Genomic DNA, 23459 nt, shown 5'->3' with positions numbered 1-23459 from the left:
ACTGACAGACACAGGAGGCCATGATGAGACTTGACATTTGCCCAGTGCTTTCAGTCTTTCAAAGTATCTGCATACGTTATACATGCATACAAAGTATATGCATACACTGTCTGGCCTGATCCTGACAGTAACCCCAAAAGGTAGGCAAAATATTATTTCCCTCTCAGAAATGAGGAAATGGAGGCTGAGGTCGCAAGGGCAATGAACAATGGAATCAAAACTAAATTAACTAGGGCTTCCCTGGTGGCACAGTGGTTGAGAGTCCGCCTGCCGATGCAGGGGACATGGGTTCGTGCCCCGGTCTGGGAGGATCCCACATGCCGCGGAGCGGCTGGGCCCGTGAGCCATGGCCGCTGGGCTTGCGCGTCCGGAGCCTGTGCTCCACGGCGGGAGAGGCCACAGCAGTGAGAGGCCCACGTACCGCAAAAAAACAAAAACAAAACTAAATTAACTAAGCAAAGAAAAAAAGTGAAAAACAAACAAGGAATTTGGTAAGGTGAAATCAGAAAAGAGAGAAACCAGGCATGAGCAAAAATTAGAGTCTCCATCCCCGGTTTGAAGGAGAGGCAGGAAAACAGAGTGGCTGACGCAGAGGCTTTTGACTTGGGGAACAATATAAAATAGGATTGGTCAAAGAGGAAGGGTGAGACCAGGATGGTGGTGGAGTTTGGGCTTAATTTTGCAACTTCATACAGAGCCACATTAAGTTCTTTTTAAAACACACCCCAAACTACAGGCAAAATATAGTACAGACATCTTTGTACTGTCTGTAATCTTTATGAAGTACCAGAAACTATTCCTCCAACAACTCTAGGTCCTATTATTATTATTCCCATTTTACTGATGAAGAGACTGAGGCACAGAGAGGTTAAGTAACCTGGTCAAGTTTGCTGAGATAGGAAGATATGAAGGGTCACAACCAGCATTTGAACCAAAACAGGCTGAATTCAGAGTTCATGCTCTTACCCACTGCAATATCATACTCTGCTAAGTAAAAGGAAGACTTTTCCAAAAATGTCTTCTAAAAGTTCGCCTGTGATTTACCTTGTATATTACTGAAACAGTCAATATTATGAAAGTATCAGCAAAGAGCTGTGGATAATCCATCTTTACTTGCCTGTTTAGTGGAACCCAGAAAGAGCCAACATATACATTGTTGTAAGCAGCAGATGTAACATCTGAAATATTCAGGGGCTTCATATTATAGGCATACAACAATAACACCTATAAGAAAATTAAAAGACATATAAAATGTTACATCAAACTTACACTTTGCCTCAAAAACTGCAGCATCGGTTCTCAAAACAGTGTCATTATACTTTAAAAGGTTTTTCTTTGGAAGAGAAAAATGAGGGTTTTTTGTTTGTTTGTTTCCAATTCACTTTAAAGAGAAATGATATGAACAAGAATTGTGCAAAGGTTATGAGATGAAAATAAATGCTAGTTGGTACCAAGGTTATATTATTTTTGATGACTGACACTTCTTACTGCAGTTAAGTTTAAATTTCAGCCTCTGAAGGCCCTCTAACAAGTTCTAATGTATATTGTACCTGGTGAATATCCAACTTTGTTTCTTGTTCCTTCTCCATATGCCCCTTTCCCATCGGTGGTCATAGGTACGTTTGTGCATTCACTTATGCTGTTCCCTTCCTGTTCTCTCCGTGTATTCCATCCACACACAACTTACCAGCCCCCATCTCTAAGATGAAACTTCTCCTAATGACTCATGCTTTAGTAATTTCCCTGATGTTTGAACTCTGAAAATTCTTAGAGTCAGTCCCACACTCTACAGCACCTATTTACAATCATGAATTCACAGAATTTGAGATTCAAAGGACCTTAGAGGTGGTCTGCTCTAAGTCCTTCCAAGAAAGCTGAGGTCCAGAGCTGACAGCCAATATTAACTAATTAAATGTATGCATTTATCTCCGCTTCCTCACAAATCAAACTAAAATAAGAGTAAAGGGATTTTGGGAATTCCTGGCGGTCCAGTGGTTAGGACTCTGTGCTTCCACTGCAGGGGCCATGGGTTTGATCCCTTGTGGGGGAACTAAGATCCTGCAAGCCACCTGAAGTGTGGCCAAGAAAAAAAGAATAAAGGGATTTTTTTTTCTTAAAGGCATAAACCCATAAAGACAGAAGCAAGAGAGAAAATGAAGCAGATGAGAGATGTTAGCAACATTTTGAAAGCACCTGAAACATTTGAAAGCACCTCTGCTTAGTCAGCAGAGAGGAAAGGCTGTGTCCCACCTGCCTTCAGAGGGGCTGCCAACAACAAGCACGACCAAGAACCTCGAAAGCCTGGGGGACAACCTCCCTCCCATCCCTTCTCCGAGTCCATCCAACCAGGAGACTCCATCCCTCCTTCCCTGCCTCTCCTCTGCTAGCCAAACTTCTTCCATTTTTCTCTCTGCTGAGGTTAAATCAAAGATCTATGCTCAGGAAGGACATTAGATTCCAGAGGTGGGGTGCTGAACTGAAAACGTTGGAATGAAGTGAAAGTCTATATTCTGAACAAGAGACATCCCTCTACCCCACTCCAGCCCCTGCCCAGAACATAGAAAACTAAGCAGTAGTCTAAAAGAGTCCTCTTTGGGGAAATTTACCAGATGAAGAGAAAAGACCTACAGATACTGACATTTCAGGATCCACCAATGAAGCTGCTAGCTCCCACAGTCACCCGGCAATGAGGCTAAAAGTCCATAAGCCTGACTCAGTATGCTTCTCAGTGCCTCAAACAAACATGAACAGACAGCCAAGGGTCACTAGACATGAAATGAAAGGTAGAGACCAAAACTAATGTAAGAAAAGGAATTTGGAGAATCAGATACAAGATAGCAGAAGAAAACATCACTGAAACCATAATTAATATCCTCAGAGAGAGAAAGGCCAATATTGCATCTATGAAATAAGAACACAGTGCTATTAAAATGAAAGAGAATAAGAGCTCTTAAAAATTAAAAAATATGATAATCACAACTAAATAATCAACAAAAGATTTGAAATATAAAGTTAAATATATCTCCCTCCAAATAAACCTAAATTTAAAAACATAAATAGGGGAGAAAAGATGAGAAAAGTAAACATTCAATCTAATAGGCTCAATATCTGAATAACAGAAATTCCAGAAAGTGCAGAGATCATCAGAGGGAGGAAATTATCAAAGAAAAACGTCTCCACGAACTGAAGAATATACTTCACATATTGAAAGGGGCACCCTAAGAATCCAGCACAATACCCACACCAAGGCACATCATGGAATTTTAGAACACAGGGGACAGAGGGCAGATCCTCAGAGTTTCCAGAGGAAAAAAGTCACAAAGAACTAGGAATCAGAATGGGAACTGAACTCTCAACAGCAGTGCAGGATTGCCAGAGATAATGGAGCGGTGCCACCCACATTTTGAGGGAAAGTAATTTTCAACCTAGAATTTATGCCTAGGCAACAATGAATTAAGCATTAAAATGATGCTTAATTTTTGTCAGACATAGAAGGCCTTAAACTCCTATGAAAGTTCAGGGTTAATTTTAGTCTGTTGCAACCTTGTTAATCATCTCGGGGACTGAAGTCATGGAATTATTCCTTGGCGAAACCTGAATAGAATGTACTACATAGCGATTGTAGCCCTGTTTTAGGGTCTGAAACACACAAAGAGGCAGCCAGCTAATCAGCATTTTTTGTAGAAAATGCGCATGTTGATGATTTACATCTGAATTCTATTGTTACCTTCACTTCTCTCACTGAGTCTAGCTCACGCCTGGTTTTGACTACATGATCAGAGAGGTACAAAAGACTCACTCCTCTCCCAGGTAAGACAGCAGCTTTCTTGAAACCAAGATATCTCACCGTATTTCGGCGGTTCATGACCCACAGAGGACGTGTGTCCCATGCAACTGAGAGAGGACCCAGGAAGCTGCTCCTGGGTATCTTAGTCTCTCCTTTAGTCTGAAATCAGAATTCACTTGAATAAAGGAGGTCAATATTTAAACAATAAAACACTAAACTCACTCGCATAGATGTTGTGAGCCAGAGCTCTGGGGCCGGGGTGCCTGGGTTCGCCTCCACCACTTACTGGCTGTGTGATCTTGGGCAAATTATTAAAACATTATGCTTCTGCTTTCCCATTTGTAAAATTAAGATATGGTAATCCCCATCCCATGGATCAGGGTGAGGATTGAGTGAGTCAACGTAAAGTGCTTTAAGCGGTATTTAGAGCATTATTGTCATTTTTAGTCCCATGATCACTACTGGGTCCTTACCCTTCCTGGATACCTCATTTTCTATATTCTCTTGGACCTGCTGCTAATCCCAAACCAGCTTTCCATCTAATCCCCCAGCCTGTCCTCATCTAATCCACTTAGTTCTTAGTTGATAATAGTGCTTAGTTCTATTCCCAACTTGTCTTTACTCCTCAAGGATAAGTTATATAACCTTGCATACTCAGGACTGGATTCTTCAGGAGGCAATGCGCCCATGATAAAATTTCCAGTGTTCCTTTATTCACTTCTGAAAATACTCTTTTTTTTCAATGGAAAGAAGTGATACGGTTTTGACGAACACTGAGGAATACTATATTTAAAACTGCCTTGTATGTTCATCATTATCAAGTAGGATTTATCTCAGGGATGCAAAGATGATTCAGTATTTGCAAATCAATGTGATGCACCACATTAACAAACTGAAGAATAAAAATTATATGATTATCTCAATAGATGCAGAAAAGGCTTTTGACAAATTCAATGTCCATTTATGATAAAAACTCTCAACAGAGTGGGTATAGAGAGAACATACCTCAACATAATAAAGGCCATATATGACAAACTTACAGCTAACATCATGCTCAATGGTGAAAAGCTTTTCCTCTAAGATCAGGAACAAGATAAGGATGCCCACTATGACCACTTTTATTCAACACAGTATTTGAAGTCCTAGGCACAGCAATCAGATAAGAAAAGAAGATCAAAGGTATCCAAATTACAGAGGAAGGAGTAAAACTGTCACTGTTTGCAGATGACATGATCCTATATATAGAAATCCTAAAGACACCACAAAAAACTATTAGAATTCATAAATGAAGTCAGTGAAGTTGCAGGATACAAAATTAATATACAGAAATATATTGCATTTCTACACACTAACAATGAACTATCAGAAAGAGAAATTAAAAAAACAGTCCTCTTTACAATTGCATCAAAAAGAATAAAATACCTAGGAATAAGTCTAACCAAGGAGGTAAAAGACCTGTACTCAGAAAACTATAAGACACTGATGAGAGAAATTGAAAACAACAGAAACAAATGGAATGACATACTGAATTCATGGACTGGAAGAATTAATATTGTTAAAATGACCATATTACCCAAGACACTCTACAGATTCAATGCGGTTCCTATCAAAATACCAATGGCATTTTTCACAGAACTAGAACAAATAATTCTAACATTTGTATGGGACCACAAAAGACTTCAAAGAGCCAAAATAATCTTGAGAAAGAAGAACAAAGCTGGAGATACCATGCTCCCTGATTTCAAATTCTACTACAAAGCTATAGCAATCAAAACAGTATGGTACTGGCCCCCAAACAGACACATAGACCAATGGAACGGAATAGAAATAAACCCAGAAATAAACCCACACTTATACGGCCAACTAATCTACAACAAAGGAGGCAAGAATATACAATGGGGAAGAAAAAACCTCTTTAATAAATGGTGTTGAGAAAACTGGACAGCTACATGCAAAAGAATCAAACTAGACTACTCTCTCACACCATATACAAAAATAAACTCAAATGGATTAAAGTTTTAAATCTAAGACCTGAGGCCATAAAACCCCTAGAAGAAAACATAGGCAATATGATCTTTGACATTGGTCTCAGCAATATTTTTTTGGATCCATCTCCTCAGGCAAGGGAAACAAAAGCAAAAATAAACATATGGGACTACATCAAACTAAAAGTCCTCTGAACAATGAAGGAAACTATCAACAAAAGGAAAAGACAGCCTACTGAGTGGGAGAAGATATCTGCAAGTGATACACCTGATAAGGCATTAGTATCCAAAATATACAAAGAACACATGCAACTCAAGCTCAAGAAAAGCAACAAACAAACAACCTGGTTAAAAAATGGACAGAGAATCTGAGTAGACATGTTTCCAAAGAAGACATACAGATGGCCAACAGGCACATGAAAAAATGCTCAACATCAAACATTATTAGGGAAATGAAAATCAAAACCACAATGCTCACCTCACACCTGAAAGAGTGGCTATTATAAAAAAGAACAAATAACAAGTGCTGATGAGGATGTGGAGAAAAGGGAAGTCTCATGCACTGTTGGTAGAAATGTAAATTGGTGCAGCCACTATGGAAAGCAGTATGAAGGTCCCTCAAAAAATTAAAGATAGAACTACCATATGATCCAGCAATTCCACTTCTGGAAAAAACACTAATTCAAAACAATATATATCCATATATATATATATATATATATATATATATATATATATACACACACACACACACACATATATAGTTATCAATATATCAATCAATCAACCAAATATTTCTCAGCCATAAAAAAATAACAAGATCTTGCCATTTGGGACAACATGGATGGACCTAGAGGGTAGTATGCTAAGTGAAATAAGTCAGATGGAGAAAGACAAATACCACATGATTTCACTTACATGTGGACTCTAAAAAACAAAACAAATGATCAAATATAACAAAACAGAAACAGACTCATAGGTACAGAGAATAAACTTGTGGTTGCCAGAGGGGAGAGGGGTTGGGGGATGAGTGAAATAGATGGGGGGAGATTAAGAGGTACAAACTTGCAGTTTCAAAATAAATGAGTCACAGGGATGTAATATACAACATAGGAAATATAGTCAATACTACTGTAACAACTTTGTATGGTGACAGATGATAACTAGACTTTTCATGGTGATTATTTTGTAATGTGTACAAATGTGGAATCATTATGTTGTACACCTGAAACTAATACAATATTGTAAAACAATTTTACTTCAATAAAAAATAAAAGAAAGAAAGAAAAAGAAAAAATCGTCTTGTCCTCACAGCCCAGGAACAGTGAAAGACGAATCCCTCTTCCACTAGATAGAGCTGATTTGTAATTTCCTCATCTTGATATCTTAATCACCTAACAAAATGCTTGGCACATAGTATGCACTCAATAAATACTTTATTCATTAGTTAGTAAGCAGTTGAGCTATATGTGGTTTGTAAAGAAATCAATATTAAGAGTGAAAAGACTTAGGTTCCATTCTTATTTCTGTCACTAATGAGTTGTGGTATTGGTCAAGTCATTTTACCTCTGTGGAACTTTTCTTCCTCATCTGTAAAATGAGAATGTCGATTAAGTGTTCTCCTAGTTTCCTTTCAGTTCTGACATTTGACCTGGTGATACCAAAAGTCAGAGGTTACCAATAGAGCCCACTATATAAACTGGCAATGGAGTACCTTCTTGGAGAGTCATCATGAGAGCTGTAAGTTCACTGGTAGCACCAGCCTAGACCAGTGCTTCTCAACCTTAAGTGTGCATACATTACTTGCACATTCTAAACTGTGCAAGTAAAACGAACATTCTGATTCAGTGGGTCTGAAGTGAGACCTGAGATTCAGCACTTCTAATGAGCTTCCAGGGGATGCCAGCGGGGCTGTTTCCTGACCACACTCTGCAAGGGCCAGGGACTATCAGATGCTTGCCTCATTTATGCAGCTTCTGTCTTCCCCAGCTTCCAGAAGCTGGATGTAATTTTGGGCCCCATCTGCAGGACCAGGCTCTAGTTAATCACTTAGCCAACAAGTCCCAGAATCCAGAGGACCTCAGAGGGAGGTCCTGGGCATCTGTATGATCTCTAAGTTATAGCACTCCTGACATCCAAGTTGATAACATTGGGCTTTTGCTTTTGTTAAGACTTGATAATTTTCCCAGGAACCCTAGCTCATCTTTCACTACCCAGCTAGGCCTGAGCTTGTCTTGAATGTACAGCCTATTTCTTTGGGACCCTGAAATAGAGTCTTGCTCTTCTTAGGGATTTAAAGCCCTCCAGAAAAGAGCACTGGCTCCATATTTCTTGTTCCCAGACTGGCTGGACTTCTGAATAAACTTATCTCCAAGAACTATTTCAGCTCTATCCAAGTTTCTGTTTTTACTTTGCCAGACGGAGTCTTCCTTTTCAGTGCTTTGCTTGATCAGACTTCTTGCACTTGATCATGCTTGTCTGCCTACATCTTCTGTGGCCTCTGAAGAACATGCCTTGGGCTGTCCAGCTGCCTTCAACACAACAGCCTTTGCGGTCGTTTGCTTCCCTCCAACTTGACAATGTGTTGAGTAGCTCCAATCCTGATTCATTGTCAACTAGCATTCCCCCATCCTGGGTCTCAGTTTCCTCTTTTGTAAAATGGGGCTAATGATAATACTCGGCCATTTGGATCCATGGGTTCGGCATCCGTGGATTCAACATCCCGTGAATCAAAAATATTTTTAAAAATCCAGAAAGTTCCAAAAATGAAAATTTGAATTTGCCATGTGCTGGTAACTATCTACATAACATTTACATTGTATTAGGTTTCATAAGTAATGAAGAGATGATTTAAAGTATACAGGAGGATGTGCATAGTTTATATGCAAATACTATGTCATTTTATACAAAGGACTTGGACACCTATGGATTTTGGTATCTGAGGGGGTTCTGAACCAATCCCCTGTGAATACTGAGGGACGACTGTACCTACCGCATAGAGTTGCTGTGAAGTTAATGAAGTAGAATACCTGGAACACAGTAAGCTCTACACTGGTGTTCATTATTGCTATTATCTTATGGGTTTCATGAGCTTCACCCAGTTTTTCCAACATTAAACTCTACACTAAAGGTCTAAGATAATAACTAGATGAATACTCACATACATGAATATTTAAAGCATCACACAAATTTCAGTGTTGTCTTCTGAAAACAAAGACTCTTAGGTCTGAGAAGATCTAGGCCTCCCAAGTCAGCGTTTCCTGATTTGGTAGCTGAGATTTACGGTATCAACTGAATCTTTTATCATGACCCAATACATACATACTCACTGTCAAAGGGGGAAAAATGTCCCTGAACTAAGATAGGAAAACTGTGTGTTCTGGGGGCTTCCCTGGTGGCGCAGGGGTTAAGAATCCACCTGCCATTGCAGGGGACACAGGTTTGAGCCCTGGTTCAGGAAGATCCCACATGCCGCAGAGCAACTAAGTCCGCGCACAACTACTGAGCCTACGCTCTAGAGCCCGCGAGCCCACGTGCCATGACTACTGAAGCCCACACACTTAGAGCCTGTGCTCCACAACAAGAAAAGCCACCCCAATGAGAAGCCTGCGCACCAAAACGAAGAGTAGCTCCCATTCGCCACAACTAGAGAAAGCCCACACGCAGCAATGAAGACCCAGTGCAGACAAAAATAAATTAATTAATTAAAAAAAACCCTGTGTGTTCCGTGTCTTTGTGGCTTACGCAAATCACTCAAGCAACCTGTTTAAATCAGAATTTGTTAGTTGGTGCTCCACTTCTAATCTCTGTCTGACACCAGTTCATGCGCCCATGCTAATTGTCAGACATGGCTGTTGATTCATGAAACCTCGTTATTCTAATTATCAGCCACAGATGCAGTCTTAACATTAACTCCCAAGATCATCCTGCCCCAGACTGATAGGGATGTGATATTTCTACAACCTTGTGAAATGAACTTTATACTTTGTTCCTCATTTTTTAAAACTATTTGGGTAAACAGTCTGTTTCCCAACAATGTCATCCTTCCATACCCTTTCTGAATGGATATACTCTTTTATCACACCTTGTTGGTTCTCTTGCCAGCAAGTAAAGAAATTCTTCAGGATGCCGAATGTCAATCTAGAAATGTTCTTTTTAACAGTATCTGTCATGAAACAAAAGTTTCAGAAAACAACGTTTTCACTTACTGTATGTGATGCATTCTGATATTGCCTTCTTATACTTAATTTCTTTAAAAAGGTACTATTCATGACACACTACATTGACTCCATGACCCATGAGTATTCTTGGAACTTTGGTTTGAAAACTACTGCACTAAATTCCCCCAAAGAGACCACAGATTTATTATTTTAAAATGTACATGAAATATCTGGCAAGGATTGGGTATGGAAAGGGTGGGAAGGAGAGTACTTTCAAAATATGAGAAATAGCATTAAATGTTTCTGGGGAGTGATGTGTTCAAGTTTCTCTTTTTTGTATGAGTAGGAGGGATGTATAACTGACCAAGAGTTAGCAGCAGGTTGCCAGCCTAAGGAAGAAGAATGAAGAGGCTATTGGGAGAAGCGTGCTTGAGAGCAAAGAGAGGTGGGCTCTGGAGGTTTCCCCACCTGACACGGTTCACACGTGGCAGGGAGCAGCAGAAGTTACCAGAGCCATAGCTAGAGGGGACAGCGCTCAAGAGGTAGGAAGTACAGGGCCAGACCATGGTAGGAGGCAAAAAACACAGATAAAAAGTACTGAATAGGGTAAAACTATATGGCAAATGTTTTATGGGAAAGAGCCTGAGGCTCTTCTTAGAGACAGCAGTAATCAAAGGAGTGCTATAGTGGAAGGTTCCTCTGCAAAAGGTGGTAGTTAGACCCCCATCCCATTTTTAAAAGCTTGACTCTTCAAGACTCTCCTAGAATCGGAATCACTGTTCTACCTCCCAGAGTTCAGGCATTGATACTGAACTGCTCCCAAATACTTGCCCCCTTTCCTGCTCCCCAGTTAGCCCTGTCGCAAATGTCTATACATGTATATGAACATAGATATGGATACAGATATAGAGTTAGATAAAGATAATAAACATTAAAATAAGGAGTTTCGTATGTGATACAAATTTGTAACCAGCATTTAGAGAGAAACTAAGTTTTTTCTCCTATTTGCTATGCACTTTAATTTTTGCTGGTTAGGCAGAGTTTACTCTCTCTTCTGCCCATTGTTGGCAGCTAAAGTATGTATAAGGAGATATTGTTGGTAAACTTTAAAAGGTGCTTTAAAATAATGCTTACCAAGTGTATTACATGTGTATTTGAAGTTATTAAACTTTCAAACAGCATAATAATGTGAAAATCATTTCACATAAGAATAATAAATGATAACTACTGTTTAGGTCGAGGGTTTACACAATTATCTCTAGTGTACCCATGATACAGAAAAGTTAACTAATCTACTGAAGGTTACAAAATTACTAAGTAACAGAGCTGGGATTCAAAACAGGAGTCTGATTTGCTCCATTCTGAGGGCTCTAGAGTCTGTGTTCTTAACCACTACACTAATGTAAGCAAAATAAATAAAAGAAAACCATTCCCAGTAAAACTGTGCAAGGACAAAGTCTCAAAAGTGGCTCATGAAAGAAGTCAGAATATTTTTAAAGCAACAACAATTTGACTCTCAAGAGAACAATGGAAATGAGTAGATGACATTCTGAATGTACTGAAAGAAAATAATTTCCAATCTTTAATTCTTTACTCCATAAAAATTCATTTCACAGATAAATGTAAAACAATGATATTTATCAGGCATACAAAAATTGAGAGTGTTTGCCTCCAGAAGATGCTCACCACAAGAAATTCCAGAATATGTACTTCAACAGAAAGAAGTTGATCCTAAATGGAATGTCTAAAGTGCAAGAGGGAGTAGAAAGCAAAGCAAATGATGAATATGTAGAAAATTCTAAAGGAAAATAACTCTTGTATAAAACAATTAAAAATAATATTTTGGTTAAAAAAAGAAAATGTACAATAATATCATTTAAGTCATTAGAGGAATAAAGATCATTCATTAACTTTAGACTGGGACTTCCCTGGTGGTCCAGTGGCAAAGAATGCAGGGACTTCCCTGGTGGTCCACCTTCCAATGCAGGGACACCAGTTCGATCCCTGGTCAGGGAACTAGGATCCCACATGGCGCAGTGCAACTAAACCCGTGCGCCACAACTACTGAGCTCACGCGCCTCAACTAGAGCCCACACGCCACAAGCTACAGAGCCCATGCGCTCTGGAGCTCATGCGCCACAAATACAGAGCCCACGCGCTCAGGAGCCCCGGAGCCACAACTAGAGACAGAAAACCCGCATGCCACAACTAGAGAGAAGGCTGCACACTACAATGAAGAGCCTGTGCACTGCAACGAAAAAAATCCCACATGCCTCAACGAAGATCCCATGTGCCGCAACTAAGACCTGACACAGCCAAAAATAAATAAATCTTTCCAAAAAAAAAAAAAAGAAAGAAACTTTAGACTTTGATATGTTGTCCTGAGGGTAACCACTAAAAGCACAGCAAAAGAATGCATAATTTCAAAGTTCAGCGAGGACAAATGAATGAAAAAAGTAATCAATCCCAAAAAAGGGAGAAAGACAGAAAACCTGAGGAAAACAGAAAATCTGAGACAAGTGAAAACACAAAATAATATGGTGGATTTAAAACCAAATATATTATTATTTACATTAAGTGTGAATGGACTAACTTCTCTAGTCAAAATACAATATTGTCAGACTGTATTTTAAAATATCCAAGTGTATACCTTTATTTAAAAATACAATTAACGGACTTCCCTGGTGGTCCAGTGGTTAAGAATCCACCTTCCAATGTAGGGAACTCGGGTTCGATCCCTGAGAACTAAGATCTCACATGCTGTAGGGCAACTAAGCCCGCACGCCGCAACTACTGAGCCCGTGCACTTTGGAGACTGCATGGCACAACTAGAGAGAAGCCTGTGCACTGCAATGAAGAGCCTGAGCACCGCAATGAAATATCTCATGTGCCACAACTAAGACTTGGCACAACCAAACAAATAAATATTTTGAAAAAAAAATTAAAACACAAGTACACAAACGGGTTGAAAGCAAAAGGTTAGAAAAAGAAATATTATGAAAATAACAACCACAAGAAAGTCACTTTCCTCTAGTAATATCAAACAAGGCAGGCTTTATGAGGGAAATATCATTATTATGAAAAGGTCAGAAGTCACTGAATTCACCAAGAAGTCACAATGCTTATTAATCTGTTTGCACCTAAGAACAAAGCCTCCAATTAGGTAAAGTAAAATTTTACAGAACTACAAGAAAGAACAAAACAACAGCAATCTCAGTGAGAGAATTAAATGTTAAAATCTCAGTACAGTTGACTCTTGAGCACACGGGTTTGAACTGCACAGGTCCCACTTTATGAGAATTTTTTTCAATAAATACGTATGATTATACTACACAGTCCATGGCTGACTGAATCCAAAATTTGGATATGGAGAGCCAACTGTAAAGTTACACATAGATTTTCAACTGTGAGGAAGGTCAGCACCCTGACTCCTATGCTGTTCAAGGGTCAACAGTTATTGATTAAAAAACAATAAATCCCACCGAGGCATGTGGGATCTTTTGTTTTGATTTTCAAACAAAAATAGAAAAATCACCAAGAATATAGAGTATCTGAACAAGAATATACAAACTAACCTATTGGACATATATCAACACTGCCTCAACAACTAGGAGAGCACATTCTTTTTAAGAGCAATGGAATATTTACACAATAAACACCTTCCTGGCAAAAAAAAAGCAAGCTTCGACAAATATCAATCATACAGAGCATTTTTTTTATTACCACAGAACAAAATAATCTACGAATAAATAACAAAAGATAACTAGAAAAGCTTCATATAGTTTGTAACTTAAGAAACATATGTTGAAATGACCCACAAGTCAAAGAAGAAATCACAATGGAAACTTTAAAAGTTATTTTTAACTGAAAGATGATGACAATACTATAATACAACTTGTGGGATGAAGCCAAAGCAATATTTAGAGAGAAACTGATAGCCTTAAAATGCATAGATTAGAAAAGAAAGAACTAAATATTGAGCTAATATCTATCTCAAGAAGTCAGTAGTTAGGAAAAGAACACACACACACGAAAAAAACAGTAGAAGAAAGATATTTAGGGTTAACGAAATAAAACTAATTAATGAGAAATCTCTGGTGATAATGACCAAGAAAAAAATGCACAAATAAGCAATATAAGGTGTGAAAAGGGATACTTCACTACAAATACACCAGATAGCTTAAAAATATGAGAGAAATTTTAAATAAAATGGGAAAATTCCTAGAAAAAGCAACTTAAGCAAAACTGACTCAAGAAGAAATAGAAAATCCCAATGTTCTATAAACAGGGGTGATAGTTAGAATACTTAAAACTTGGTTTGACAAAGGCACTAACCATTAGAACAGATATTAGCCCAGTCAGAACTGATCCCAGCTCTGATAACCAGTACATTAGTACTATGGCTTAAAGACTGCCTCTAACTATGGAGAATTATATCACTAGTCTTATATTATCTCACAACAAAAACACAAGGGCTTTATTGATGAGCTCTTAGCAAATATCTGAGGAAAAAGGTTACTCCAAACTTACACAAACTTCACTATAGAACAGAAAAACACAGTTATATTTACCAATGCATTTTATGAGCCTAGCAAAAGCCTCATACAGAAAATATCTGACAAGGATAGCACAAAAAGGAAAAATTATAGTCCAATATTACTCTTGAAAACAGTGGCAAAAATTCAATATGAAACATTAGCAAACTGAATCTAGTAAAATGAATACATCATGACCAATTTGAGTTTATCTCAGGAGCACAAGGCTGATTTAATATTATAAAATCAATTACTATATTAAAAGAGATAAATGATAAAATCCTCTTGATACAGTAAAATATTCATGATAAAACTTCCTATTAAAGTGGCAATAGGAAAAAATTTCCTTAATGTGATAAAGGATAACTACAAAAAAATATTAAACATCATATGTAATGGTGACACATTGGAAAGTTTCTCTTTAAGTTCAGGAAAAAGGAAAATGATCAATATGAATCCAGCTTTCCCAGGATCTCTTAATTATTTCACATTCATTCTGCTAGACAACATAGATTCTAAATTGCTGTATATTTCTGTCTATATGATAAGAAGATCTTCTCTACTCTTTAAGTTATAATGGCTTCATTAAACTTTATATCCAATTGTAAGATTTAGCTTTATAATTATATTACATACCATAGGTTCTGTTTCCTTTGGAGGTTTTTCCAGGGGAGGAATGTACCACTGAAAGCAAAGTTCTTTGTTTAAAGCTTGTGTTGCTACAACTGAGGACATCATATCTCCATATGATGGGCTGGCAAAGAGTTTTAATGATAAATTGGAGTGTAGAGAACTGTCAGTTGTTCCTAACTGGGGAACAAACAGAAACATCAGCTTAATTGCTGGTAATGAATTTATTCAATATTTAAAACATTCATTCAATTTTCATTCAATATTGACTATTGGAAAACTTGGGGAATCATCTCAGCTTGTTTTATGGATGTAGGTCTTAAAACTGCCCCTGATTACCACAGAGAAGATTCTTTTATAGAAAAAATTTATTTCAAAACCCAGTGAACTCAACAAATGTCTTCCACTTTGGTGAATATTCAAGAGTAAAGATCTAGAGGGAAAATGTCCATGCTATCATTTCAGTCTCAAGGTCACCATGTGGTCTAAGAACATCTTCTACTTTTCTTCTTGTTTATTCACTGGTGAATATACTGAGGGTTTGGTTACAATTTATTATCTACTTTCCAATAGCATTCTTTGCAGTACCATATGCAAAATAAGACAGAGTTTTTGCTCTAAGAGGTTAAAATCCATTACTCTCATTCCCTCTTTAAATGAATGTAGCTGATTTGTAAGTTTAGTCTTGGTGGATCTGGGCCCAGCTCATATGATGAAACTTGGTCCCTGAATCAGGAGTTTTCAAGAAACAAAAATGTGTAGACTGCAATTGGCAACTTCATAAAATATTTACTTAGATTTTTAAGGTAGCTAAGAAAGTAAAGCATGAATGCTATCAACAAAATAAGAGTCTAGCCAGAGAGATAATAATGCTGATAATAATATCTCAACTCTGTAAAGGCTTTTCTTCAATGGACTACAAATTATTTTCAAAATTAATTTCTTGTTATTCCCAAGATTACAGCATGGTAGCTGGAAAGCAGTTCTTCTACTAAACTCTTGACACCTAAGGTGTCTCAAAGGCTTGGTGACCAAAGGGAACATGTCAGTGGCTAGAAACAAATGCCTGGTGTTTCTATAACACTTTGTACCTTCCATTTCTGAGTCTATTCAAGACACAATAGAAGACTGTCAATGCAAAGTCTTCAAAATAAAAATAAAGAGAGAAATAAATACATTGACCTTTCAAGTTGTCTACCAATAAAAGAAAAAACATGTCTGGACTGAAAGGTAATATCAAAGGTGAAAACTATTTTAAAATATCTAGAGACTATCATAAAGGGATATGATAAGCCAGAATCCTCATTTATTAGCACTACGATGCTAAAAACATGACCAAAATGCATAATAAATAAGATTATTAGGGTTAAAAAGTGCTTTATAAAAGTGCTTTATAAAAGTGCTTAATAAAGATTAATTCTATGTCAGGCAGTTCACAAAAAATCAGGTAAATAATTGATTCAGAAAAAATTCTCACATTTTTTCATATCTGAGCACCTTTCAGAGGTTCTGACTATTTTAGCAAAGAATTCATATTTAATAACTAGCTAAGTGGAGAAAAATAAAAAGCAAATACCTTCTATTTCAATATATATAGTGTTTATTAGCATGATGGCCTAATAATAATAAAATATAACAGAAATCAATATTAAAATAGGGCATTTAATTTTCTATTCACTTTTTAAAAACGTAATATCTAATTGCGAATGGGATTAATTACATAAGCTAGTCGATGGGCTATACACTGAGTGCTTTTTTTTTTAGAAATTTCATGTAATGTCTGAAACATTTATATTAACATATTTCTATAAAAATAATCCAAAGAAAGTTTAGTATTAGTTGTTTTTTTTTGTTGTTTGTTTATACTGCAGGTTCTTATTAGTCATCAATTTTATACACATCAGTGTATACATGTCAATCCCAATTGCTCAATTCAGCACACCACCATCCCCACCCCACCGCAGTTTTCCCCCCTTGGTGTCCATACGTTTGTTCTCTACATCTGTGTCTCAACTTCTGCCCTGCAAACCAGTTCATCTGTACCATTTTTCTAAGTTCCACATACATGCGTTAATATATGATATTTGTTTTTCTCTTTCTGACTTACTTCACTCTGTATGACAGTCTTAAGATCCATCCACGTCTCAACAAATGACTCAATTTCATTCCTATTTATGGCTGAGTAATATCCTATTGTATATATGCGCCACCTCTTCTTTATGTCCATCTGTTGATGGGCATTTAGGTTGCTTCCATGACCTGGCTAGTGTAAATAGTGCTGCAATGAACATTGGGGTGCATGTGTCTTTCTGAATTATGGTTTTCTCTGGGTATATGTCCAGTAGTGGGATTGCTGGGTCATATGGTAACTCTATTTTTAGTTTTTTAAGGAACCCCCATACTGTTCTCCAAAGTGGCTTTATCAATTTACATTCCCACTAACAGTGCAGGAGGGTTCCCTTTGCTCCACACCCTCTCCAGTATTTGCTGTTTGTAGATTTTCTGATGATGCCCATTCTAACTGGTGTGAGGTGATACCTCATTGTAGTTTTGATTTGCATTTCTCTAATAATTAGTGATGTTGAGCAGCTTTTCATGTGCTTCTTGGCCATTTGCATGTCTTCTTTGGAGAAATGTCTATTTAAGTCTTCTGCCCATTTTTGGATTGGGTTGTTTGTTTCTTTAATATTGAGCTGCATGAGCTGTTTATATATTTTGGAAATTAATCCTTTGTCCGTTGATTTATTTGCAAATATTTTCTCCCATTCTGAGGGTTGTCTTTTCATCTTGTTTATGGTTTCCTTTGCTGTGCAAAAGCTTTGAAGTTTCATTAGGTCCGATTTGTTTATTTTTGTTTTTATTTCCATTACTCTAGGAGGTGGATCAAAAAAGATTTTGCTGTGATTTATGTCAAAGAGTGTCCTTCCTATGTTTTCCTCTAAGAGTTTTATAGTGTCCAGTCTTACATTTAGGTCTGGAATCCATTTTGAGTTTATTTTTGTGTATGGTGTTAGGGAGTGTTCTAATTTCATTCTTTTACATGTAGCTGCCCAGTTTTCTCAGCACCACTTATTGAAGAGACTGTCTTTTCTCCATTGTATATCTTTGCCTCCTTTGTCATAGATTAGTTGACCATAGGTGTGTGGGTTTATCTCTGGGCTTTCTATCTTGTTCCATTGATCTATGTTTCTGTTTTTGTGCCAGTACCATATTGTCTTGATTACTGTAGCTTTGTAGTATAGTCTGAAGTCAGGGAGCCTGATTCCTCCAGCTCTGTTTTTTTCCCTCAAGGCTGCTTTGGCTATTCGGGGTCTTTTGTGTCTCCATACAAATTTTAAGATGATTTGTTCTAGTTACATAAAAAATGCCATTGGTAATTTGATAGGGATTGCATTGAATCTGTAGATTGCTTTGGGTAGTACAGTCATTTTCACAATATTGATTCTTCCAATCCAAGAACATGGTATATCTCTCCATCTGGTTGTATCATCTTTAATTTCTTTCATCAGTGTCTTATAGTTTTCTGCATACAGGTCTTTTGTCTCCCTAGGTAGGTTTATTCCTAGGTATTTTATTCTTTTTGTTGCAATGGTAAATGGGAGTGTTTCCATAATTTCTCTTTCAGATTTATCATCATTAGTGTATAGGAATGAAAGAGATTTCTGTGCATTAATTTTGTATCCTGCAACTTTACCAAATTCATTGATAAGCTCTAGTAGTTTTCCGGTGGCATTTTTAGTATTCTCTATGTATAGTATCATGTCATCTGCAAACAGTGACAGTTTTACTTCTTCTTTTCCAATTTGAATTCCTCTTGTGTCTTTTTCTTCTCTGATTGCCATGTCTAGGACTTCCAAAACTATGTTGAATAATAGTGGTGAGAGTGGACATCCTTGTCTTCTTCCTGATCTTAGAGGAAATGCTTTCAGTTTTTCACCATTGAGAATGTTTGCTGTGGGTTTCTCACATATGGCCTTTATTATGTTGAGGTAGGTTCCCTCTATGCCCACTTTCTGGAGAGTTTTTATCATAAATGGGTGTTTAATTTTGTCAAAAGCTTTTCCTGCATCTATTGAGATGACCATATGGTTTTTATTCTTCAATTTATTAATATGGTGTATTACATCCATTGAGTTGCATATATTGAAGAATCCTTGCATCCCTGGGATAAACCCCACTTGATCATGGTGTATGATCCTTTTAATGTGTTGTTAGATTCTGTTTGCTAGTATTTTGTTGAGGATTTTTGCATCTATATTCATCAGTGATATTGGTCTGTAATTTTCTTTTTTTGTAGTATCTTTGTCTGGTTTTGGTATCAGGGTGATGGTGGCCTCATAGAATGAGTTTGGGAGTGTTCCTTCCTCTGTAATTTTTTGGAAGAGTTTGAGAAGGATGGGTGTTAGCTCTTCTCTAAATGTCTGATAGAATTCACCTGTGAAGCCATCTGGTCCTAGACTTTTGTTTGTTGAAAGATTTTTAATCACAGTTTCAATTTCATTACTTGTGATTGGTCTGTTCACATTTTCTGTTTATTCCTGATTCAGTATTGGAAGGTTATACCTTTCTAAGAATTTGTCATTTCTTCCAGGTTGTCCATTTTATTGGCATAGAGTTCCTTGTAGTAGTCTCTTAGAATGCTTTGTATTTCTGTGATGTCTCTTGTAAGTTCTCCTTTTTCATTTCTAATTTTATTGATTTGAGTCCTCTCCCTCTTTTTCTTGATGAGTCTGGCTAGTGGCTTATCAATTTTGTTTATCTTCTCAAAGAACCAGGTTTTAGTTTTATTGATCTTTGCTATTGTTTTCTTTGTTTCTATTTCATTTGTTTCTGCTCTGATCTTTATGATTTCTTTCCTTCTGCTAACTTTGGGTTTTGTTTGTTCTTCTTTCTCTAGTTCCTTTAGATTGTTTACTTGAGATTTTTCTTGTTTCGTGAGGTAGGCTTGTATAGCTATAAACTTCCCTCTTAGAACTGCTTTTGTTGCATCTCATAGGTTTTGGATCATCATGTTTTCATTGTCATTTGTCTCTAGGTATTTTTTGATTTCCTCTTTGATTTCTTCAGTGATCTCTTGGTTATTTAGTAACGTATTGTTTAGCCTCCATGCGTTTGTGTTTTTTACGTTTTTTTCCCTGTAATTGATTTCTAATCTCATAGTGTTGTGGTCAGAAAAGATGCTTGATATGATTTCAATTTTCTTAAATTTACTGAGGCTTGATTTGTGACCCAAGATGTGATCTATCCTGGAGAATGTTCCGTGCACACTTGAGAAGAAAGTGTAATCTGCTGTTTTTGGATGGAATGTCCTATAAATATTTTTTATATTTATATTTATATTATGAATTTTCTATTCACTTTAAAAAATATAATATCTAATTGCTAATGGGATTAATTACATAAGCTAGTCAATGGGCTATACACTGAGTACTTTTTATATGTTTGATTTATTGTTTGAAAGGAATGAAACAACAGACCTACCAGAAGCACTCTTGTTCGCCACGTCCTATAACCAACAAATCACTTTGCACTAATGAAATATTTGACCTTACACAGTCTGTCACGGTCTAAACATGAATAACTCAGCACTGTGCAGCATTTTAATCATGTCCTTTTTGGTTTTGGGAATTTTTAATGTAATTTGTTTAGCACTTTTGTTTTTCCATCACAAAGCTTCAATAGACTTGACAACATACAGCTTCACAAAGCTGATGAGCATGACATGTAGCAATGATGGTTCTGGAAATGCATCTACTTCTTTGTGGAGGAAAAGCAGGTTGTATCAAAGTATGGAAAGAGTTTGACTGAAATAGCCTCCTGAGTGATTAAAGGCTCAAAAATGTTTTTATAAAAATCAGCCAAGCTTGGAGGATATTTTTTTAAAAATCCAAAGGCTTTACGCTCGTTTTCTGTCTACCCCAGTGAAACAAACACACGATTAGGTGGCTTGCACCTGTCAGGCAAGTGACAGTGATCTCCGGAGCTGATTATCCTGGGAGAGTGTTACACTAATTATATCCGCCCCCCCCAAAAAAAAGAGCAGGTGAAACAACTCTTTGATAATATTGCTACCATTCGAAATATCACATGTATTGATATTTACACTGTATTCAAGGTTGTACGTTTGCAGCATCATCCTTAGGAACTGGATAATGATGGGCTGCCCTTAATACTGAAATATTCAAGCAAAGCTCCTTTCAGAACAGTATTTACGAAATCACACATATTAGTTTCCAAACTCTTATAAAATATTCACAAGAATACATCCATTGAAACTATAGTTCTCAACCTTCCCATTCTCTCTCCCCTACTCCAAAACACCTGAAGCGTCTGGGACATGTGGCAGTAAACCTCAAGGTAGTCTCGGTCCCGAGGATGGGTGAACCAGACTCTGGTGTTAGATGGAAACGATGTGACCCCACTCCACAGTTTCCTGCACTGTGGAGGGCCAGACATCAATGATACATTCCTGGCCTTTCCACCTCCTCTCACTCCTCTCCCTCAAGAGAATTACTTCATTGGTGAATCTGAGAAAAAGAATTTTGAATATGCATTATTCTGCTCTCTCTGCTTATGAGCATACTGTTTGTAGGAAGTGAACAGTCTCTGCTCCTTCATGCAACAGATTTTAAAGGGTTTCTGTCCCCACAGATTTTAAGTAGGCCTGTAATGATCCCTCTCCCTGCCAAAACCCCCAAGCCTGGATTGGTAGAACTGTAAACTTTGCTAATCACGACTAGGGAGACCATTTACCAGTAAATATAAACCGTATCCTACAATATCAACTTTGTGATTCATAAAGTTGCATATTTATTAATTCCACCATGGCTTACTCTTTTATTTCTCAAAGGTTTAGAATCTGGGGCAGGAAATGGAGATGCTGAGTATTGGCCATCCCAATACCCCAGAATCCAGAAAGTAATTTGAAAAATCCTCCTATGTGGATTCCAATACACTGCCCTGGGGCCAACTCCATAACCCCAATTGAGGATCACTTCTTTAACTGAATTCTTAAATATTCCTTAGTAGGTCTTTCCACTACTTTTAAAATCACAGTTTATTCACAGTCACCCTACTCTCTTGTTCCAAAGAATGATTTAAAAAAAAAATTTTATTATTATTTACCCCAAACATAAGGTTACTATACTCCAGTAGGATAAAATGACAAAAGGTTCCCATTTGGAACAAGCCACATTTTCAGGTCACTTCTCTCGGATAGTTGAAAACAGAAACATGAACGTGTCTGGTATGGGCAAGTCTATAATTATAAAAATTAAAGTACTGTATGGTGAAGTCCAAAGTCAAGATAATTCAAAATAAATGAATGTTATTTTCCTATTTTAGAAAGAATTCTACGCAAATGACTTGATTTATTCATTTCACAAATACATATTGAAAACTTACGTTATGTCCTCTTAAGTTTTCTAGTATCTCAAACTCTGTATCTCAGAGCTGAACATACCAACCTTCTCCACAAACATTCTCACCCTCTCGCCTCCACTGTATCTGCTAATGGTGTTACCATGCTCTAATGATCACAGAGGTTCCAAATGATGAAATAAACATTGATCATTCTCTTGTCTTCACTTTCCATCTACACAGGGTCACTAAGCTATTTTGTTTTGTTTTGTTTTCAATTTTACTGAAGCCATATCTTTTACATCCATCTCTTCCTTTCCATTCCTATGGTCATAAGCTTGGTTACTTCATCAGCTCTTTCTTGGATAACTGCCTTTCGTTCACACTTTGCCCATCAGCCCTACACGTTATTGACAGTAGAAATAACATTTTAATTTTCATATTCTTTCTGCTGTTAACCCTGCCATTTTCTCTTTAAAAGCATCCCTGAAGTGCTGCAATTTTCCTTTGTGCTATAACTCTACCCATCTCTCTCTGCTACCACACCAGAACTATGCACAGCGACTATGCCTTATCCATTCCCGCTTCCTCTACCAGATAAAAGTATCTGGCATATTGTTAGTATTCAACATATGCTTGTTGAATATAACAAATTTGAAACAAATCTCTATTTTTACTAAAACTCTGTACTTTTTCTGTGTCTTCCAATTCATCCATTTTGATAGTTTATTTTAAAACTACTATTATTCAAGACCCCAGTAGCTTAAAAAAAAAATCATTCATACTCCTCTTTTTATGTCTCTTCAATAGGTAACTTAAAAGAAGTTTCCATATTACATATTTTGGGAAAGCCCATCCAATTTAATAACACTTGCCGCCCTCAAAAAAAAACAAACCTTCAAGCTTTTAACTTTACTTAAAAAAGCTTCCCTTTACTATTTATCACAATCATGATTGCAAAAAATACACAGAATGCATTTTTTTAATTACATGTGTAAAACAA

General features: G+C 37.1%; 1 protein-coding gene across 1 annotated transcript in view; it reads right to left on the bottom strand.

The window, feature by feature from the left end:
- The window catches only part of CFAP54 (cilia and flagella associated protein 54), a 306933-nt gene that overhangs the window by 33170 nt on the left and 250304 nt on the right, over positions 1-23459 (bottom strand). The window contains exons 64-65 of the mRNA XM_033427688.2: positions 15104-15277; positions 1118-1224 (exon numbers count right to left, since the gene is read on the bottom strand). Coding sequence (XP_033283579.2) covers positions 1118-1224; positions 15104-15277 — 281 coding nt within the window. The remainder of the gene's footprint in view (positions 1-1117; positions 1225-15103; positions 15278-23459) is intronic.

Source organism: Orcinus orca, chromosome 11 (assembly GCF_937001465.1).
Source record: "Orcinus orca chromosome 11, mOrcOrc1.1, whole genome shotgun sequence".
Classification (NCBI taxonomy): Eukaryota; Metazoa; Chordata; class Mammalia; order Artiodactyla; family Delphinidae; genus Orcinus; species Orcinus orca.
The sequence above is the reverse complement of the archived record's forward strand: the minus strand, read 5'-3'. Positions and strand labels throughout refer to the sequence as shown.